A 22742-nucleotide genomic window follows, 5' to 3' on the forward strand; every position below is an offset into this window, starting at 1 on the left:
GAACGTTTTTGGGTTGTCCAAGCGACTTTATTTCAGGGAGAGCACAGATATGCACGTGATATATAAGTGCATGTGGGACGCCTGTAAAATGCCCCAAAGAGGCTTTGATTGTCTAATTTCCTTTTTGTAAGCCAGGCTGCGCGCAATGACCACTTACTTATCACTTGAACAACACCAGCGGGCCCCTTGCACAGAAATAAAAAAAGAAGAATCCGTTACTTATGTGTTGTCTAAGTGTTTGCTATGACACATCACTCGCAATATGCCCAAATAAAAACAATTGCATTCCCATTTTTTGGTCAATGGGCTCACTGGGCGGTCTACTATCTTGATATTTTGTGCGGGCCACCTGCATACCGATTTGCCCCTTTTTCCCCCTTTCGCATCCACCTTTTTCATCTGTAAGGGCAGTTGTGACTAAGGCCTAACTTGCTTAACAGAGACTGCTTTGGAAATCTAAAAACTGATAGCACAATTGTCATTCCTAAAGAACTAAGTGAGTAACGAGTCATTTTAACAACTATTTAATACATATCATAATATGTGGTCCACGAAAGTCGATCTTGGTTCCTTTTGAACAATCCAATTCCATCCAATTCACTGACCTAAAATCGATCCAGGACAACTGGAGTGTTTGATTGCCCCACCCATTACTCAGCTTACTCTTTGCCTGTGTCTGCTACATTTATCCTCCTGCCTCGCCCTGCGCCAAAACAAGAACTTTAGCCAAAAACTCAACCAGTGTGACTCAGAGATAAATACCTGCTACTGAACAGTGTGCAGGTGTAGTTTTACGGATTCCTCGTATTGTTTGCGATATAATTAAGTTTTCAAAATATATGTGTACCAAAAAAACAAGTAAACAAGAATTCTGGGCAAATCCATTTACATTTTAGTTTTCTAAGGTTCAGCCCACTGTTGTTTTTCCACATCAAAATAATCTAAAGGGAACATTATTAGAACATGCCACCACACTGTATGGTTATATGTCTTTGCAAAATTCACTGTTTCCCCACATTGGACTTGATTGATGGCTTGATCATTTTTGCTGCCTTCACAAGTGCTGTGATGGCACTCTTAATGATATTTTTAAATATCAAGTATGATCGACTTATTTCATTTTGAAAAGATTTTATAATGATATAGGCCGATTCGATTAACAACTTGTCTCAAACAGATCGATCTGGTTAGATCGTAGGAATATAAATCATTTTATCAATTAGGTCAATTAATTGTTACACCTCTGTATAAACCCTACTTGTCTTTAAATTCACACTCAGTTTAGTTTTACTAATATTTAGATTGTTGATCAGGGCACACGGATGAGTCTAACTTCAATTATTGTTAAAATTAGACCAAACTGAAGCGCAGTATGTACCAGAATCTCCAAATTATCTCTCAATAGTGCTAATTTCTGAAAACCGCAGGCCATGTAAATTAATCAGTGCTCTGAAAAGCGCCATCAAAATTTTTTTGAACAGCTTGGTAACTGTTTATTACATGTAAAGGTGTCCCTTAACAGCAGGCAGACTGCCCTAAGGGGTCGATGGTAAGGCTAGTAGGGAAAAGAAAACAGATTATTTTGGTCTCGGGGCACCAATAGATGGCCAGATGAACCAGCAGGGGCCCCTTTCTTTTATTCATTCTCCCAGTAGACTTTGCTACAGGTCTGGAAAAAGCCCCGCCTTTTTAAACTGTTAATTTTATCAAGAGCATTTTTATTTAAATGACTGCTGTGATTTAAGTGCATTGATAGCGTTCAATTGAGTGATCAACCTCATGCAGTAAATGTTCGTAGATATTGGTTTGATCAAATGCATTAATGATGGAATAGAACAAATATTAGATGTAATGAGACGTGATTCTGTGTGTGTTCTGTATGTATGTGTGTGTGTGTACTGGTAATAATCCTGTCCCCCATCTGTAAAGCCTCTGTGAAACCCCACTAAGCCACTTCATTCACTTTGATCCAGTTTTGGGGGCTAGTTTAATTTCCCATAATGCTGTGGATCAATGATTTCCTTTCAGCACCAATGTAATTAGGGATTTTAAGCCAATTTTGGGCTCCTCTGTGACAGCAGTTTAGGGAAACTGGAATTTATTGTCAGTGAGGTTTTCCAAAAAAAGATCAATATCAGCTCATGTCTAGGGTTTCATGAACATATGAGAAAAAGATGGAAGTCGGTGTGTTTGAAGAAGCGGAAACAGTTGGCTGGAACTGAAAAAGGCATTTTTTAAATGGTAATGCTGTCTTTCTTTAAATGCATCAGTTTATACTGTTTTGCAAAGTTATAAAACTTGACAATCCTGAAGCAAATCCCTTTCAAAAATTGAAATCTCTCTTACACTCATTAAATCCATATTGGTTGAGGTTGAGTGATTTTATCTTGCTTTTTTGGACCAGTCATTGTGTGAACTTGTTGAAGCTGGATCTGGTTTCTACGTCATTGGTGGACTGTGTTTTCTGTAAGCATCCATACTGACCTTTCCATCCCACAGCTTCCCAACGATGTGGAAGTTATACATTTACTGAAGGGACTGGCCTGCAACCCCACTAAACTAGAAAATTTACAAGTTTATTCACACGATTACTGGTTATTGTTAATTTATATATTGAAAGTACCGGTATTATAAAACATTATGAAAGATTACATTTCAATCACTAACTGTTTTATTATTATTTTTCCCTAATAAAAAAATAAACCGCATTTTTGTTCTTAGAAGAGTATCAAGAAGATGAAGTGGATTGGGCTTGGGTGGCCTGATTTAAAAATGGTAACATAATCAGAGCAAATATTGGATTGTTTTCAGAGATGATAAAGTTGTGTTTAGTTTTCTGAACAACATCCATTTCCTGACCACAAGACCAACCTCTTATGCAGAAGAATTGTTTTAAGTATTGTGGTTTTAATCTGGCAGTTAGACAAACAGTTGGGTTGCTCGTGTCTGTGGGTGTTGGAGGTCAACCCAATTAGATTGGATTGTAGTCTCCAATGCAACAGGGGAAAATGGAGCTCAAATGTCTTTTTATAGATCCTGATGAGAAGTCTAAACTATTGTGTGCAATGCAGAATTCTGTCTTCCTATTCTGTTGTTTACTGGAAGAAGCTCTTCACCTCTCAGACAGAGAGACGAACTTGCTGTTCTTTTTTTCTATTCATGGCTGTTCTGAAAAGTATTTTACAGTGTGAATTATAGAGCTGTCTACAACTTGTGAAAAGTATAGGCTTCACACCTGTTGTTAGGTGGGCTGGGTTGACCCTCTGTCCACTGCACAATAAAGGACAATGGCTGATGGCAAAACACAGGTCTACGTGTGTCTCCTGTCTTTAGGCACACGTAGGCAAATGACACAAAACAAAGACACTCCTTGACTTTATATATGAGGACCCGAGTTTCTGATCATTTCTCTTTAGTGTAGCAGGATACATGTTGAACCTGTGCAAGCTAAAAGAAGGCTTCAGTTGTATTAGGGATAAAGTTGAAAAGAATGTTTCACATTAAAGCAAAATATAGGACTTCTAGTTATTGTTTTTTTGACATCTGTACATTGGAAGAATAGCCACCTCTAGAAATAAATATAAATGTCTTACAATTTAAAAAAGATTTGTTAAATAACCAAATAAAATGTTGCTAATGGGGTAATACAAATCGTCTTACCAAGAATTCTTATTTAAGACATATATTCTTAAACTAAGATTATTTTGCAATTGAAAAACAATCTGAATAAGATTCATTTTATTGCAAGACAGAAAAAATAAAAATAAAACTTTTTTTTTTGTTTCGAAACAAGGGTCTTTTCCAAAAACCCTGCATGGTGCTTTATTGTTTTCTACAACCAAACCCCAAACAAACAAAAAAATCTGCAATATCTTGTCGACAAACAATACAAATATTCAGAAAACAAATGAAAATTTAAAATTAAGTCTAAAAATATTTTTTGTTAGTTTTATTATTGTCATTTATTGATTACTTAGAATACATAAAATCTGTTCTTTGGGTTTTATTGGGTTTTAAAAATCCTTGTAGATCTAGATGTTGACTCACTGAATTGGTGTTAAGTCCTACCACATATTACATTAAACATTTTTGTTACTTGTTCATAATGGCCCAATAGGCATGACTGACCAGCATCCTCCTCTCTCATTTACCTGGCGTTCCTTTGAACTAATCTCGTCCTGCAGGACTAACAAGCTGTTGTGCAGGGCCACAGCCTGAAATTAGCACCAGACCTTTTGCCAAGTCTAACTAAGTTGTTATTACTGAAAAAAAGCCTATGAGTTGTTTAACTCTTTTGAAGTGTGTCGTGCTTAAATAGCAGCACCCCTTAACCTTGTTCAGCCTTTCAGCGGTGGTTTTGTGTGTGTGCGCGTTTGTGTGTGTGTAGAATTTACTGTTTCCATTCGGCTGGCCAATCTTTAAAGTTGCTCACAGGTCTGTTCGCAGCCAGGGGGTGAGGCATAGCATTAAGTACTTTCAAATGGGACCAAACTAAGCCTATATGCAAACAAAACCCAGGGAATTAGGGGAACTAAGCTGGCCTGTTCACAGTAACTCCTCAGCCAACTCTGAACCACAGAGGAGGACAGAGGGAAGCAGAGAAGGAAGACGGGCAGTTCTCTCAGTTCTCATGAATGGCCTGCTCTTTTAATTGTGTTGAACAAAACAACAGTGGCTAAGTAATGGGGTTTTAAAGCGAAGCACATTTGGATGGATTGTGTAACACCCTGTGTGGGTGTGTGGCAGGGAGCAGCGAGGCAGAGAGACACGAAGGGCGAGTGGGCGGCATTGTGAGGTGATAACAAAAGGCAGAAGCTGGCAATCGGAGGCATGCATCGTAAAGCCTGGATTCAAACTGGCCGGCTAATTACTGACATGCATTGTCAAGGAGGAGTAAACACAACAAAAACAGGATAAAGATTAATTTTACACCTCATCCTTCTCACTGTCAGACGCAGAAAGAAATCCTGTAAATTAAAAACAGAAGAAGAAGAAGCAGGCAGATGGAGGCAGAGGGGATCAGAGGAATGAACTAGGGAGAGTGCAACAACACAAAGCAGTGCTCATGAAGCCTGACTTTGTTCTGTCAATCCTAGCTCTTAAATGCATCCTCTGTACTCTTTATGCATCTCTGCTAAAGAGTTTGCGGAGAGAGTAATGTTTATGAAACAACAGGAAGGGATTTAATAGGCTTGGAGTACTCTTACAGGTGCTGACACTCTTCATATTTTTAGGTCGGTTATAAAAGAAACAAGAGCTTTGAAGGTTGCATGCACAGGTGGTTAGAGTCATGAAGGCTGCATTTAGGAAAGCCAGAGGCCCCGATCTTGAGTGGGTTGTAATGCGATAATATCTTGTGGAATAATTTACAAAGGGAAAAAATGGAGGCGGGGAGAGAAAAAGTAGGCAGAAGTGCTAGAATTATTAATACTGGTGTTTTAGTGGAAAAACGCTAACATCTACTGACATGTTTGTTCTTCATCCAGCTCTTTCAGACTTTGGTCTGCCATTTTCCTCACTCTTACCCCTTCTGTTGTATTTTGACAAGTGTTTAAAAAAAATCTTTTGTTATTCCCAAACCATGCCAGGCTGGTTTTCTTCCTCCCTCTGCGTATTTATTTTATTTTTTGTAACACGGAGGTTTCACAAGCGTACGCCGGCGATTTAGAGATGAAAGGGATGGAATCATCCTGATTCCTGCCCTGCCACTGAGCTGCTCAAACTCCCTGACAAATCTGTCAGACTCCATTTTGGCTCCAGCTGCCAGAGTAAACTTGCTCTGCCATTTACAATCAACAAGAGGCATTGTAAAGTCCCACTCTAGCCTGTGTCAGAAGCCTCCAAATACTCCCCTTTCAGAAATATTTAACTACATTTTGTACTCCCTTTTTTCGTCTTTGGTTTTTGCTCTTGTACTCTCCTCTTTTGTTCGTACCTTTGCTAAAGGAAAAAGCACCGTGGGTCAGTTACAGAACCTTAAAATTAAAGTGAGACGTCATTGATATGCAGAAAAAGGTTTAGTCTTGGTGTATTTCATTTTGTCATATTTTAGCATTAATTTCATTACTTTGTTGAATAAGTTTGTTAAATAAGTTGAAAGGAATCACCTTTAAAGACCACTGAATCATCCTTTGATGTATTTCAAAATCATTCCCAGCTGTCTTTTAACCATGATTATGCTGTTTTTAGCCAAAATCAAAAGCCCTGCATTATTTTCTAAGATATATTTTCTGCAAAGTGACAGGAGTTCATCAGAAAATGTCTGAGTTGTAGGTGGGACAGGTTGGTGCAGAGCAACTCCACCTGCCTTCCCCTCCCAGTTGCTGAGAACTCTTATTACATGCTCCCCTGCTAGCTTACAGCCCCTCACACCCCCAACCTAAAATTACAGATACAACAAAAATGATGAGCAATATTGGAGCTCCCAGCCGTACAGTTTAGAGCCAGATGCCAGCTGAGACGAGAAAAACCAAGACGAACACCGATCTAGTCGTCTACAAGTGGATGCATCAGAATGGAGGGGAGCAGGGAACTTGTGGCCCCCCCAGCAAATTGTCTAAGTCTCAAATACCCTCTCTTTTTTCAATGGCATCTATTCTGCTCCTGATTCACAACAATTTGGATAAAGAAATACTCAGAAGTGCAATTTTATGCTTCATTTTATCTCTATATCTCCTCCATCATGAGAAAAATGCCACAAGAACATGTTATTAAACCCCAAATCACTATTTTCATCGGAGTGGGTCTAAAGTTTATTAAGTCTTTGACTTGTGTGGACACGTTGTGCATCAGAGAAGTTTTAGCCAAATGGGTTACAATGTAAATGTTTACATTTATTATTACAATTTTTATTTAGAGCAGTTTTTTTGTTTCACTATAAAAAAATGTTATGTTTTTTTTTCTTTTGTCTTCAATTTTCTCAAACTCTATATTCAAATGCAAGAAATAACCCAGATAAAAAGCACTTACTAAAATTCTGAAGACAATGCTGTGTTTTTGCATTTTTACATACATTTGTTTGATAAAATGCAAGCCATTGCATAGACAGATGCATTTTTTGCATCTGTCTATGCAAGCCATTAAACTGGCTTGCATAGACAGAAGGGGTTAAAACTGTTATTGAGTACGTTTATCTAAATTTGAATTTTTGTGCAAATTCCAGCTATTACACAAATAGGTAAATATGTTTGGACACCCTTTTTTTTTATCTCACTCTTCATATTAAACACGTATGTTTACGTTTGCAAATATTTCTTTGGAAGTTTTTTTATTTTATTTTCTTGCTCGTGGAGCTCCTGCTGTGTGTTTGGAAGGAGACCTGGGGAGGACCATGGACAGAGCACAAACATGAGAGAGTAGGAAGATGCTTGGTTTTTCTCCGGCAGTGGTACTCCTGGTGTGAGTGAGGAAGCCTCTCTGACTGAGCTTTCATGTGGGGATTCTCGGGGGGGAGCCGAAGAAAGAGATGTACAAAGGTGAGCTGGTGTTATAAGATGTTTATTAGGCAGCTTTGACCCAGCTTTTCACTAGCCTTTGATAGAGTGGTAGCTGTTACTTAACTTAATTAAGTTGCCATTAATATGATTATTGTTGTTATTTTTCTTTTTGAACTCAGAATCTGCTATGAGGATTTATCTTTAACTGATGGATACAGCAATACAAATCACCACTGTGCCCTCTGACCTTTGCTTTATTGGACAAAGAGCTGGTTTTGGTATATCTACCATCCAATTTGACTTGATTCTCATTCCTGAATTAATAAAACCAAAAGCTTCCCTCTGCAGAGTTGTTTCTATTGGTCAACTACAAGTTCCCAGACGCCCTTCAGATTACAATGAAAATAATATTGAAATAACTTTATTGTGCCATGACATAAAGAACACATTCCTTCGCCATTCATTCTGCCGTGCTCCGCCATCAGCCTAGAGTGTCTCAGAATGGCCCAGCTCAGCTCAGCTCAGAATGAATCGGTGCGTCCACAATCACTGTGCCGGTATGTTAATTTTCAAGTCAAAGGGGCAGCTCCCTTTTCATCACGGCAGCGGCTGTGGAATATTCAGCGCTGCAGATGTTCATGAATAATGTCTGTGGCCAAACCCCTGGCTGAGGCTGGGGGAGGAATAGAGGGATGAGTAAGAGGAGGAGGAGGAGGGAGGGAGGCAGTGAGGCCAGATGAATTACACGTAGGGGGGATCTGACAGGCGGCGTGAAGCTTTGTGATCATTCCAAAGTTCTAATAATCTCTCTCACCTTCTCCATCTCCCCAGTAATGAAAGAGAATAGGTGATTGCACCCCGGGCTATGTTCCTCGCGTAATGACTCCTCCAAAGGCACAGAGTCGCTAAGGAAAAATGAACTTTGAATGAGTGGCGAATTGGCTCTGACAGAGTGATAGACCGTGACACAGATTCTGTAGCAAAACAGACGTAGTGCTAATTGATTATCAATATTTTAAGCAAAGTGGTGAAAATAAGCATTAACAGATTATAAAGAGGGAGAAGGCGAGGGAGTCCTCATGCCTGCCTTGAACAGAGGCTAGTATTTGTCCAAAGCCTCTCGTTCTTTTCTCCCCACTGCGACAGTAAGGCAGGGCTTCAACCCCCCCCCCCCCACTATTGGCCAACTGCCTCTTCATTCACGATACCCAAACTCACACATGTGTATTTATGATTGTCCTAAAACATGTTCTAATTCATAAAGCTTTTGTTTATATAATTCTGTCATTTTAGCCTTTGACTTTGAGCAGAATATTACACGGCCAGTATTTGACCCTTTGGCACTGAGAGTGTAATGGCTTTTAATGTCTTTTTTTTTTTGCCTAGAGAAAGGTTGACACCCCTGAGTTAACTTTATCGTAACAAATCTTTACAGAAATCTTAATGTGAAATCAAATTAACAGCTCACCCGTACAAGTGTTTCGTCCATTTTAAAGTCCCACTTTGATCCTCTTTTGATCTATTGGAAAAGCATCCCCAGTGCTCTTTTAATTCTGATGTTGATGGTTTTAGGCAAAAAAAAACTGTTATTTTCTAGGATATAGTTTCTGCAGAGCAGAAGCAGTTCTTTACAAATTAGTTGTGAGCAGGACTGGAGGTGCGGAGTAAGCCCGCTTCCACTTCCCATCATCTCTTTGTTTACACTCTCTCCTGGTCTGGTTTACAGCCCCTCACAGCCCCAACCTAACATTACCAGTGCAAAAAAAATGGTGAGCAATATTGGAGCCATCCAGCCGTACAGTTTGGAGCCAGATGCCGGTTCAGACGAGGCAAAGACGGAAATGAGTCTACTTGTCTGCAAACTGATGCATTAGAATGGAGCGGAGCAGGGAGCTTGCTGTTGTGGGTTATAGGTCCCACCTACAATCTTTTTGAAGCACATTTTTTTGTTTTTCAATGATACGAAATACTCAGAAATGCAATCTTAAGCTCAATTTTCTTTCTTTATATCCCGCATCATGAGAAAAATGCAGCAAGAACATGTTAAAAATCATAATTTTCATCAAAGTGGATCTTTAAGCAGACATTCAGACACTCACTCAGGCTCGAGGTTCAACTAGCTTCAAGACCACCAGGTTTGCATGGTGGTTCTTTAGTGTGTATTTGTTCCTGTTATGTTGTCAGTTGTCCTCAGCCCCACTGACGCTGCCTGGGTCTCTGCACTTCTGCCTTTCTTTTCTAAGTGCGTGCCCTTTTGAACCTCCTTGTGCCGGCTCTGCGAGTAACGGCTCCAGTTTACCTTTCATGTGCGGGGGTCCTGATAGATTTAGTCCCACTTAGCCCCTTTTGCAACCAGCAACGTCCCAGCTACATGTATGGAACACACACTCAGTGGTGTGCCATTACAATAGCATCCCACCAGCTTTCAGCGGGGGAACCAGAGCCTTTTGTCCCCAATTCAACAGCTTGTTCAAGTGTGTTCAGAAAAGAAATGTTGTTTAAAAAAAGCAAAATGCTCATTCGAGATATTGTTGCATTACAATTATAACACCACTTTTAACTCATAGTCTAAAAGAAAAATATTTGTATTTTTATTATTTTTATACTGAAGTTGATAAGGTAGAAAATGAAAATGTAAAAGACTGTGCTGGACATGTGTAAGGGACTAAATATGAGTGTGTTCAGAAACAAATTAAATAAAAACAATTGCAAGGTCTTGTTACACTGAATTATTAGTGTTTCACATTCAAATTGACTATTTCACATAAAAAGATCGTTTTTAATAACTTCAGTCTAATCTGTTAAACCAAATAAAACCAATTATTTTAGAAACTTAAGGCTTGAGGTTAATAGCTAAAGTAATACAAAATACACTGGTGAGTTCTTGAAAAAATAGAGAACAGAGTAAAACACAAGATGCAAAGAAGGTTAAAGAAAGCAAAAGAGAGATGAAAAAGTGACACTGGCGTGTTGAGATGTAGCAGGGTTGATGCCAAGGGTGAGATGTCATTCAGAGGCCCCAGGATGCTTAATATTTTACCATGTGATCCTTGCATTATGGATTTGGTCTGATTGCCCTCTCAAGACCTTTGTGATACACATACTGATGGATGTTAGTGAAGGTCTTCCAGCAGGATTTTAGAGGTAGTTTAAAACATCGATGTTCCTCGTAATTGATATTCATATTTAGGGGTAAATAGTGAAATTGTTTTTCCATATTTGCATAATTTATATTTACAAATATATATGTATATTAAACAACTTGTGGGTCTTTTAACGTTTGAATCAATATATGCACACATCCTGTATTGATATGTGGTTCCTTTTAATCCGTCTGGCCGCTGTAAGCACCCCAGAATTCCTAACTTTCTCTTTGCAAATATGGACTTGTGTGTCTCTTATAGCAGGGTGTAGGTGCAGAATCCTGGAAAACTGTGTTGCCCTCAGCTCTAAAATCTCAGAATGGGTGTGAACTTCTCAGGAGGACTTCTTTACCTGTTTCCCCCCTTTGCTTGTCCAAGTGAAACCCAATCTTAATCAAAGACTTCCGGCCCTTTTTCCCCCCCAAAGGCTCAAAGAAGGATTCTGGTGTCCTGTTGGCTAGGTTTCCAGAGAATTAGTTGATTATCGGTCTTGAGGTTTTGATGAAGATTGAAAACAATTTTTTTAAGGTCACCTGCATAATTTCTAGCGTAATTTTCACATAAAATATAATTTGAAAAAAGAGAGAAATTATAGTGGCAAGTGCTTCTCTTATGGATCAAATATATTAAAGCCTTTAACATCTAAAAAGAGATGCTTGAGACAATGAGATTTTCAATTATATCGACACTTTTCTCTTAAGTACAATCTGCAAAAAAACTCACTAGACATTTTTTAAAAGATAAATGTCTTAAATCTTAAGGACTGTCCTCGAACAAAACAATAGCATTTAGCTTTAAATTTACGGTTTGTAATAATACATTTCTTTACATACTGACCGTAAATGGTTGAGTGACTCAGTGTAAAGCTCAGATTAGTGTTCAGCGTATCATTCAGCAGCAGCAGTAGTGTCTGCAGCTCACATCTTCATTCATTTAAGCAGTAATTTCACTCTGAAGCATCAATTACATCTCAGCATTAGTGGACCTAATTGATGCAACCAACCCCCAACATCACAAAATACTCCTGAAACATAAGAGAGCTCTTCATGGGGTAACAAATGAATAATATATTAATTTTGTAAGATATATCTGTCTAATTGCTTAGTTTGTGAATATTTCATGGGTGTCATTAATTCAGCTGTATGACAGAAAAAATTTAAGACGGTGATAAGGATAAATGAAGTGTCCTGCCTTAATGAATTCTGCCTTTCACCGAAGGAATAATCTTTAGTTTTGATTACATTTTTGAAAGGTATTTTTATATACGTTTATTTGTTAGTTTAGCATGTCAATCGAGATGTATTTGTCGACTTTTTTGATTTGATTTAAACAGGTTTGGGTCAAAATATTTAAATTATTTGTTCAAGTTAGTCAATTTTTGCACATGTATTCATTATATCAAATATGAAATTCTAACAAAAAAACTTTTGAGTGTTTTTCAGGTCAGCTGGCAAATGCATGTAAATAAACAGTGACATGGTCGGTGCGAGCTCCAGCTTGTGTTGGCTGGGCATTGTGCCACCCAGTGGTTCCTGAGGGTATTGCATCTGCCCTTGATCCATTTAACCTCTATACCTGCTGGAGGTGGAGGATCACACCAGGCCAGCAGACAGAAGGGCTCCTTCTTTTAAAATAAATGCTTTTTGTCACATTAGATACAATAAAGCAAGCAGGGTTTGACGTGCTTTAGTCAGCATCCATGTGCTGATAGACATGATGGTAAATGGGTAAAATCGTTCAAACTCGTTTATCTGTGGAAATAAACAGAAGCAGGACTGGTCTGCATTCATGCATTCTGTCACTTGCAGGAAAAGTTGCTGATCGATTGATGGCATCTAATGGAGTTGCATTTCTGCATAAGCCTGTATTCCTATGCATGTCTAGAAATACCCATGCCATCTACTGCCACTGTTGTATTTTTAAAAAAAAGCTGAGCAAAGACTTGCCTTGTTTCTGTGATGACATTTTATTCATTAACAGAATAGACTTTACATTTGCATGTAGAACGTTTTCCAGCAGTTTAGACTCTTTCAAACCAACAGTCTGTTTCTGTCCATCGGTGCTCCTATATATCAATCTTCTTGTGTGTTCGTTAGTATCCCATCCTAGTTGTCCAATAACTTCTGCCTCGCTATTAGGTAATCAGTAAATCAACTTTTTTGTAGTGTTAGTCGCTCGGCCCAACTGTTTTCATTTGCTTGTTCTCTCGGTTGTAGCCGCCTCCCTGATATTCCGTGCTGGTCGGAGGCCCAGCTGCCGAGCTTCACTGTAAAGTGGCCGAGTGATTGGAGGGGACAGCTTTCCAATGGCGCTGCGCTGCCTCTAATATTCTGTTTGTCGTTGGGTGTGAGGCTGATTTATCACGCCTCCTCTCCCGCTGACATTCGGATTCACTTTGATTGGCAGCTGGACAGCATGACAGCCGGCACCGCTGGCGCTGCTAGCGTCACCCCAGCTTTCACACATGCATTGTGTCACACAGTCAAATTTGATGCGTTTCAGAGTCTGAGGGGGTAAAATGCAAACTCACTTATAAACAGGACCGGGTGGGGAACTAATTGATTAAACTCTGTGCTTTTGGCCGGTTTGCTCTTTTCTTTCTCTATTACCCTCTAAACAATAGAAAAGTTTTCCTCACTTGAGATACGTACTGTACCCAGCCTCTGGCTTGAGCTGCTGCACTTTCACGTTGACTACCCCCCTCCCCCCATTCCCTCTTTAATAACTCTATAACTCACCTCAGCCTTAGATTTAATTGCTTATCTGTGTGTAAATGTATTAACCCTCTGCTGTATCTGTTTTGCTGCCGTCCCGGGGGCCTGACAAGTCTCTGTGACTGTCGTGCCTTACATCCAATGAATAGTCCTTCTCTGAGCAGTAATAGGGAATCAGCATCGTAGCAGCAAGCATTGGCGGCGTGTAAGAGATAAATCAGATTGGGGGTCTTGCTTTGCCAGTTTATTGAATCTAAATTGCGTGCGCGCTTGGCCCCCGCCGGCCCTACACAGCCCATCCATCTCCCGGCTGATAATGGAGCAGGCCCGATTCCACCTGGTGGGAGCATTATTACATTTCCCCTCTAACGAGACCCAGCTAATCCTGCCAAGGGAGGAGGACAGGAGGAAAAAGAAGAGAGGAGGAAAGAGAATAGGAGAGAGGAACAGAGGAGGGAAATGTTGGTGGATGAAGAGAAGAGAAGAAGGGAGGACCGAAGCGATAAAAAGGAGATTCTGCGAGAAAAAATGATCCATACTGGCAGCCTGTCTCTACCTCCCACTCTCCCTCTTTTTTCTCTCTCCTCATTCTCACTTTCCTCCTCTATGTTGTTGCCCATAAAACATCTTCCAGCGCCATCAGAGCTACATGGCCCCTGGGCCCCTGAGCTGCAATTACACTCATAATCACAATGCGATTTCACTGACACTCTCTGCCCCTTCCTTCTGCCATCCCTCCTCTTTCCCTCCACCCCTGAAGCCAAGACTGAACGAAGTCTAAATGAAGTGAAAGGCTTCTCCTCTCCCCAGCACACAGCCGTTTATTACCCACTTTAATAAAAGTCCATCACAAATTATCTTACAATGAGTTGGAGACACAAAACCTTCTCTGAAACAGTGTCATTAGCTCACAGACATGTCCTGGTGTTTGTTGAGTCATTTTCTCTGCTTTTTAAGCCATCACATTAACAGGTTTTTTATTGAGGTTAACCGAATGGCTCAGTGCATTTTTAAAAAAAAAACGTTTTCTTTTTTTTGTGTCAAACATAGCTCCTTATTGATTTAATTAAATCATATCCCTGGACTCAGTGCTCAGGCCCACTTTCATTGTTTTGAGGGGGCAGAAGCCCCATGAGGCAGCACACTGATGAGAGATGGATAAACAGTTTGATTTGCTGCTATCGCCCCAGGCAAAGTGTACTGGAGAGATGAGCAAGAGAAGGAAGAGAAAACGTTACAAAAAAAAAGAAAACGAGAAAGGGGTGGAATAGGGCAAAATAGAGAAAGAGCAGCAAGTGCAGGGATGAGAGAACCTGTTGGGGGAGGGATGAAAGGATAGAGGAAGAGGATAAACATGCAAAGAAAAAGCAGCGACAAATCACTCCTGTTGTTTGTGCGCCCTCTTTTTTTTTTCCGGGTGCATGCAGGCAGTGTTTTCTCTCTCATTTTCACTTGTTTTGTTTGTTTCCCCCTGCTGTCTTAGCTCTTCCTTTATCCTACATGGCCCCCATCTATCTGCCTGTCTCCCTCTTCCTTCTTTTCCACCCCCCACTCTCCCCCCTCAGCTACATCATACCTACGATTTCGCTCCGTCTTCTGGCTGCCTCTCGCTAGCCCCGAGCATGAAGTGAACTCAAAAGAGTACACGCCGAAGCACACATGGGGTACCCAGACAGGTGTTTACACATAAATGTTCACCTGTGCATACAAAGCAGGGGAAAAAAACATGTTTGCCAAGACGAGCCTGTGATTTGGTTGTACAAACCATAAATGGTGCATTCTAACACAAAAAAACCCTCACCAGACAATGACAGTTTTGATGATGTACCTGCACTGAACAAACATATTCATATTCTTTCTGAAAAATGCAGGTTTCATTCACCTATCAAAGTTGAGAAGTTTAGGTCTTGTTTTTGCTAAGTTCAGGTGTCGAACAAAAAAAACTTTGGTGTGGTCACACAGATGATTAGAACAGGAAGTGTATCCAAAGACTCAATTTTTTTTATTTTTTTTTGAAGACATTAAAAAGTAAGCAACAGACACTAAATGAGAAATGTACTGAGAGCAAAAGTGTATGTAGACAAGAGTGGCGCAAACCCCATTTGCACTCCCACAGCTTTGCCCTAACACAAACAGCCTGCGAGCGCTCACAAACACTAACACCCACTTCTATATTGTGTTAACCACAACAGTTCAGTACTCTGCTTCTTTTCCTCCCCCTTCTCTGTCTCTGCATCTCCCTTTCAAGCCTCCTTCCCACCTTTTTTTTCCCTCAAAGTTTAAACTCATTAAGTGTAATGATATTGGAGACTCAATTTTACATAGCTCACTCATCAACCAAGTGAGATAGCAATAAAGGCAAATGGCTCCGCCGAGGACCCTAACGCTGCGAAATAAATGATGCGCCGCAACGGAAATGTAATTAATTTAGAGGCAGTATTGATAGTCCTGCCATACACGGCATTATATTTTTTAATGTGACTTAAGGTCTTGATTATTCAGGGGGCAAGGTGTGTGGGGGGGGCTGAGACAATGCAGTTCCTGACGAGACATGCTTAAGATGCCCTGACGAGTGTTTACTCCCTCAACCTCGCTTTCTCTTAAGCTTTTCATTATGCCAAGACGATAAACACCTCTCAGGAAGAAATGCTGACTTAACAGGAGTATGAAGGAGAAGCAGAAAAAGATGCTGCCTGGTACGGAGAGGAGGATGAAGCATCACGCGTGTTCTTTTATTTTATTTGTTACTTAGTGTTTATATTAAGCGAAGTCGCTAGATATTTTTCGTTATGCTGTTTCATAAGTACACAGTGTTGCTTCAAAAAATCACAAATAAGTCGCTGCTTAGTAACGTGCTTAGTACCCCTTTCCATTCTATTAACAAAAACGTGACTTATACGCCAGAAAATACGGTGTGCAAAAATGACTAATTACTTGAACATTCCGTAAAATGTTAACAATGTTACATAGAGTCAAATTTAAATGTAAATTTGTTTTCTGATCCTTGTCATTTCAGCAAAGACAGATGAAGTTCTAAAGGCCAAAGTTGCCCAGAGAGAGGAAGAGGCCCGGAAGAAGATTGAGGAAGGTAAGCGAACACCGAGTGGTTTTATGGATCCAGTCTGTACGTGAGAACATGTTTAATGTCACAACTGCCCTTACGGGTGGATACGATTTGTCTGCAGGTGATACAGGGACTAACCTGTATGGGACATGCAGTTGGCCCGCATGAAATATCAATGTTGTAGACCACTTAGTGAGCCTGTAGAGCTAAAAATATTCATGCACATTTATCTTAACGCCATGCTTCCTTAAGACAAATGTGACGTATTGGAGCAAACACTTATACAACACACAAGGGTAATAAGTAAGGATGAAGTAGGTGAGACCCAGGCACGTCATACACATTTTTCCTTTTTTCAACCCCCCCAAACCCTGCGCAAGGAGCCCTTAGTGCTGTTTAAGTGAAAGGTGCACACTCTTCGCACCCCTTGGGGCGTCGTACGGGCACTTAGGTATCACCTGCACACCCCGTGCGTGCAGCATTCACGTGGGGTCAGTAAGGAGCCAATACTGGTGGGCTGCCTAAAGGCCATCATACGGCAGCATCACCCGTATGTCATTAGTGCGTACTACTTATATAATATCCTTGCAAACACTTGATGATACACTAACCACACGCATGGCAATCGTACATTCCATTTTCTTGACGTCCCTCAGGCCTCAAGGATACACACACTCCTCTTTAAGATGCCTCTGAACCTGTCTACAATGGGTCAACCCCGTACGGTTTTGTTTTAGTCAGCATAAGCAAAATTGCACAGAAATGCTGCTGCGCTGTATTTATTCCTTATTCCCCAAAAAATATATATTATTTGATTTAAATTTAAATACAAAAACAATGCAATAAAAAAGCAGTTGCAGACCTCCGTACTGCCTTAAGCACACAAACATCTGCTTGATTGTATTTGTCTAATTAAAGTCAAATATCTTCTATTTCATGCAACATTAGTAAATTGCAGGAACGCAGAGTATACCCTTGTTTCTTGCATGAGATCATCGCTACATGTTCCCTTAATCTAATACATGTATGTTTGGAATAACACTCCAATGCCTTGTTCATGACGATTCCGCTCCAATGTTGCATCTTCACTTTGCATATTACGAACCCAGAGATGCTGATATTGCTCCATAGATTTTATTAAACAGGTATAATCTGCATAAAAATGCAGACAGAAAGGTAGGAATGTGCTTAGAATTGCAGAAGCATTGCAGACGATAAATTCAGCAGAAACTCTCTACCACCACCAGCATTGGAAACGCTTATACACACACATTTACACACACACACTCACCGATTATCTTGATGCACATTCAAATAAAGTCAAGAGTAATTTGCAGTGGATATGCTAACAGTAATAAAAGTCCTTAGATAGAGTAATGACCTGGGTCCCTTGCTGACCAGAGCAAGATATAAATGAGAATATCAAATGTGCTATTATCAGTTTGCTTTGTGTGTCGGTATGCACACTCACTATCACAAGTTGTCACTTGGTGTGTTCTTGTGTGTGTGTTTTGTTTGTTGTTTTTTTTGTCGTCAGACTTGCTAGCCTCTGTCTGTGTGTAACTTTTTGTCTTGATGCGGATGATGCACCGTGGTGTGACCTTTAAAGTTAGCTGACCTTTTAGCCAATTGAAAGTCCAGCCATCAGAAACTAATTAGCCATGCACCTTTTTCGTCACCCAGTTCCACAAAAATGGATTTGTTCCTCCATTCCGTTTTACCGTGTTTAGTTTGCCTTTAATGACCCCTTTACAGTTCACGTTAGTTACAAAAAAACTCTTGGTTTCTGGCTACACCTTTTTGGCTCAACTCCTAGTTTTGCACATTCCTTCACTTCCTTATCATTATTATTATTACTAATAAATAAATTTCAACTACAGTTATTCAAAATAGTTAGAAAATGCCAATTCATAATCTTAATTGGCTTGGTGACAGCAACCAAAACATTAAGTAAATAAACTAGAATATGACAAAACCATGGAAATAACAAAAATGTGACAAAGCTGAAAAGATGACCTGACAATGACAAACTAAAAACCAGGGACTTAAAAACACTGAAGATAATTAACATAAATCAAGACAGCTGTGACTAATTTGCAACTTGATCCTGGTGTGACTGTCAGAGGGAAAACAGCAACGAGACTATGACAAAACTACGACCAAAAACCAAACTAAAGTAATCAATCCTTACACAAACTGTTCCACATGTTAACAGTGCGCTAATATCTATTTTGCTCAAAGCTCTAAATGAGATAATGATGTACCTTTAAGTTTTACTATTTTGTGTTTTTTTTCTGATGACAGATGGATAAAGTCATAATGGCACAACAGATGCCTAATGCTTTACCATAGTCTAATTATCAGAAGATAGTGGTGCTATCATGAATATATATCTCCAAGCAGAATCAGCTGGCTCCATGCTCTTCAGCCTTTTCCTCTGGTGTAGCTAACATGGAGGAGGTGAACCGCTGCTGCTGCTAAACAGCAGAACGGCAGAGGTCTCCTTATTCTCTGCAGGGCTCTCTCTCAGGTCAACACAATTGCAAAGTTTGCGCTTGAACCACTAAGTCAACAGAAATGAGGAAGCCTTTGAAAGCCAACGGAGGGCGAAGCGAAGAACAACACCACCTACACAGCCTCGTTCATAAATAGATCTACATCCCAGACAGGCAGCATGTTTGAGCTAGTTTAGCACTAATCGAAACCATGGAGATCTGATTCATGTGGATGCTGTGATATGCAAGCTATTATTGTAGCAAACTGTGGCAACATACTGCAGAGTGCTGAGAGAAGAGAGGAGGGGTTATCAACAAGGTTTACTTAGAGAGAGGAAAAAGAGGATCAATAACTGGCCCTGTGGTCCTCTGTTAACAAAGTACTATCCGCTTAAAAGGAGTGTTTGGCTGCCTGGTTAAAGGAAGCCAGATGAGGCTAGTGGTTGAAAAAGGAAACATATGATCCAAAACCTGTAAGAATAATAGAGGTGGAGGTTTCCATTGTTAGTTGCAAAGCTTGTTTATACTACTACATCTTAGAATTCCTACATGTTTGCCTCGAGGGCCTTCAGCTAACACGGTGAGTCAAGCTGTAATGATGCAGACACATTTGTGTTGACTGAACTATCAACTGGCACTTTACTGAAGACTTCACAGTCCCAATAAATGGATGCACTGCAAGCAGAGCTTGTTAATCTTAGTAGAAAAAATGAAAACTTTTTGAAACTCTGCAAGGTTTTATGCACACGACAAAATTGTTGCTGCTCCCCACAATGATTACAGAAAAAAACATGAAATGGAGAAGTTTGTAAAAACATTTAGTTAAGGAACCATTAAAATGTGATATAGATTTTCCCTTAACTCATAATTGTCAAATTCAACGCCAACTTTAGCCTTGTCTGATTTGAGGTGCAACAGATTAATACAAAACAAAAAAATGTCACGAAAACTGATATTTTCTAAAATATCAATACTAAATTTGAATCCACCATTTGAGTTTCTTCATTAGACATTAGATGGTTACTGAATTATTATCATGGTGTGGATGAACAACTGTCCCCATAAATCCATATATTAAGTAAAGATGCCTGATTTTTGTCTGTTTAATGCAGCTTTCTTTTTATTTGAAGTCAAAGACACTTCTGTTAATACATATTATGGGGAAAATGGCATCATAATAAAATCCCGCTTTTACAGTAAAATAATATGATAGTTATACAATTTATTATTTTTTGTTAAAGCAGTTATTGATTATGTAAAACAATCAAAACCATGTTTTTAATCTTCTTTAAATGCATAGTAACCAAATGTTATAGCTGAATTGAGGTTTTAAAAAAAAAAATCTGCTCTCTTTTGGTACTCTCATTCTGTGAAGTCTAAGCCTGGTGTGTCATTGATGATGCTCTGACAGAATCTTTTCATTTGGGCATTAAAAAGTATGTAGCCATGGACCGGAGACCAGCCTATAGCATACAGATGATATCTTAACCCCCCCCCCCCGAACCTGCTCTGTCCCAATTACCTCAAACCGCCACCAGATTGGGAGATCATATATTTTAATGAGACGTATAATAGCTCTTTAACCCGTATCATTAGGGAAATATAGTATATCTACCGTTTGCTCTTTGGGCTGTTAAACGAAGGACTGTTTCCCTAATTATGTGGTGTGTAGGACAGGTCACGGGTTGGGTGTGTACCAGTATGTGTGTGTGTGTCTGTATTCAGAAATTATATGACCATTAAATATTCAGCCACAAGCCTCCCTAGCCCCAGCCCCCCTCTTCAACCCAGCAACCATTAACGCCTCATCACCGTTTAACTAGCACTGTTGTCAATCACCCCCCGAGGTCCGGGCTAAAACAGAAAATGTCTAGATTTTCGGTTTCCTCTGAGACTGAGAATGCACAACATTGCTCCCCAAGGGGGGGCACCTTTTGTCGGGGAAAACTAAAACTCTAATTATTAGGACTTACACCAACACTTGTTTGAAATAATGTTTATCTGTTTGTTATGATTGAATGCTCTGCTAAACAGAGTAGGCTTAAATTTCGCCTCTGTGTGCACATTGTAGCAGTGTAGGTGTGTGTGTGCCTGCAATAAATGATGTGATCCCATTTCTAATTGAAAATAATAGCTAATCCATGGATAACAAGCTCTTGTATAATCCAAAGCCGTATCCCTTTAGTTCTGGCCTATCTCGGTTGTAATAAAAGACAGGAAATGAGAGGCAAGTGAGAGTGGTGGCTTGGACATTGACGCTCAATGTAATCTGCCTTGAAATCAAATTATTTGACCTGGAAAGCCTAACAATACAAAACTCCTGCCAGCCTGCTGTTAAATATTTAGCACATGCCTGTCATGAATACTAATGGGGCACAAATTAGAATCTACAGGCGCGTGACCCCCATATCACACCCGGGGAGCACGGGGCACTGGCTCTGCTTTAAATGTTTTAATTACAAAGGCCACGGTGTGGCGTGCCACGTTACCTCATCGAGCAGCAGCGCTTGAAGGACAAGGGATGAAATTCAACCACTGGTAAACACGAGCAATCCCGTGTCCGTGATCTAATCACATTAACTAAAACATGAGGTTTCTGGAGGAAGTGCCTGAATCCTACCAAGTTCTCATTACAAGTTCCTAGCATCCTCACTTAAGATAGACACTGCAGTTTTTTTCCCAACTTTGTCGTTTCTGTTGGCTATATGATCTACGCTAGGACTCGAGGGAGGCCCCTTTATTGCTCTTGTGCACTCAACGCTGAAGAAAGATCTGTCTCAGTGATTTTGATGTAAGGAAATCTGGTTTGCAACGATCAGGTATTGATTAGTTGAGGTGGCCCCATCTCCTGTCGTTACTTCAGATAAATGGTCTTATTTGTTGTGTTATTATGTTCAACACAATCATGCCAGGAACAGTCAGAGGATGTATTGAACCGACACTTCATTGGCTTCGTGGTTTCTTTTTGTTCCAGGAATTAAAGGATCTTTTCCGCCAGTTTGGCTCTCTGTGGAAAGTTGTCAAGAAAGCAATCAATTGAAGGATGTTTACTCAACCTTAATCTTCCAAAACAACTTTTCACATTAATACGTGATTTAGTCAAGTAACGTCTGATTTGGTGAAGAGCAAGTGCCCCATATTTATCTTAACCATGTCTGTTTTATTCTCTCCTTTCTCTTCCTCGTTCATTCAGGTTTGTGGTTCCATCACATTGAAGTGATTAGTTATGCAGAGCTTGTAAGCACTGAATCAGAGTTCTGGTCCCCAGGGAAATAAATTTGGCAGAAAATCAGTGCGAGAAGATTTAATTATCACGAGGAGACCTTTTTTCCTTGTCTTGGCCCACTGAAGCCCAAACTCCTCTCCTCTCTTTCTCTCTTCCATGCCACGCTCAGCTCTGCAGTTTGCAGCCAAAGAAGCCCTGGCGTCCGCACTGCACACCAACCCTCTCTTTGCCTTCCTTTTGCCTTCCCAATTTGGTTCATTGCATGGTGATAAGCCAAGCAATTACCGTTTTATTGATTTTTAATCACTGCATCTTTAAAACCGTTTTTTCCCCTCATACCTCTAACTTCCTGTTTTCACACCAGAGAAAGCGCCAAGGTGGCTCGGTGACCTCCTGTTGTAACTGCTGTTGGTCCCAGGAACCAGTCACAACATGTGCGGAATCCTGCTGACCCTGTTTGACCTTGTTGTCCTGTAGTAATGAAATGCTGATGGTTCCCGGTGTGGCTGTCACGTCTGTGGCTGTAGAGCCTATAGCTTAATATTCCTGTAAATATATCTATGGAAAAGCATGTTTGACTTGAAATCAGGCGGGCTGCCTCTCGCTTTAGGATGGATTACAAAGGAATTGACCGTGCAAGTTTTTACACCACACTGGTTCAGGT

General features: G+C 40.1%; 1 protein-coding gene across 1 annotated transcript in view; it reads left to right on the forward strand.

The window, feature by feature from the left end:
* The window catches only part of rsrc1 (arginine and serine rich coiled-coil 1), a 134568-nt gene that overhangs the window by 98366 nt on the left and 13460 nt on the right, over positions 1–22742 (forward strand). Inside the window, exon 7 of the mRNA XM_011482566.3 lies at positions 16310–16381. Coding sequence (XP_011480868.2) covers positions 16310–16381 — 72 coding nt within the window. The remainder of the gene's footprint in view (positions 1–16309; positions 16382–22742) is intronic.

The sequence above is a fragment of the Oryzias latipes genome, chromosome 13, assembly GCF_002234675.1.
Source record: "Oryzias latipes chromosome 13, ASM223467v1".
Lineage (NCBI taxonomy): Eukaryota > Metazoa > Chordata > Actinopteri > Beloniformes > Adrianichthyidae > Oryzias > Oryzias latipes.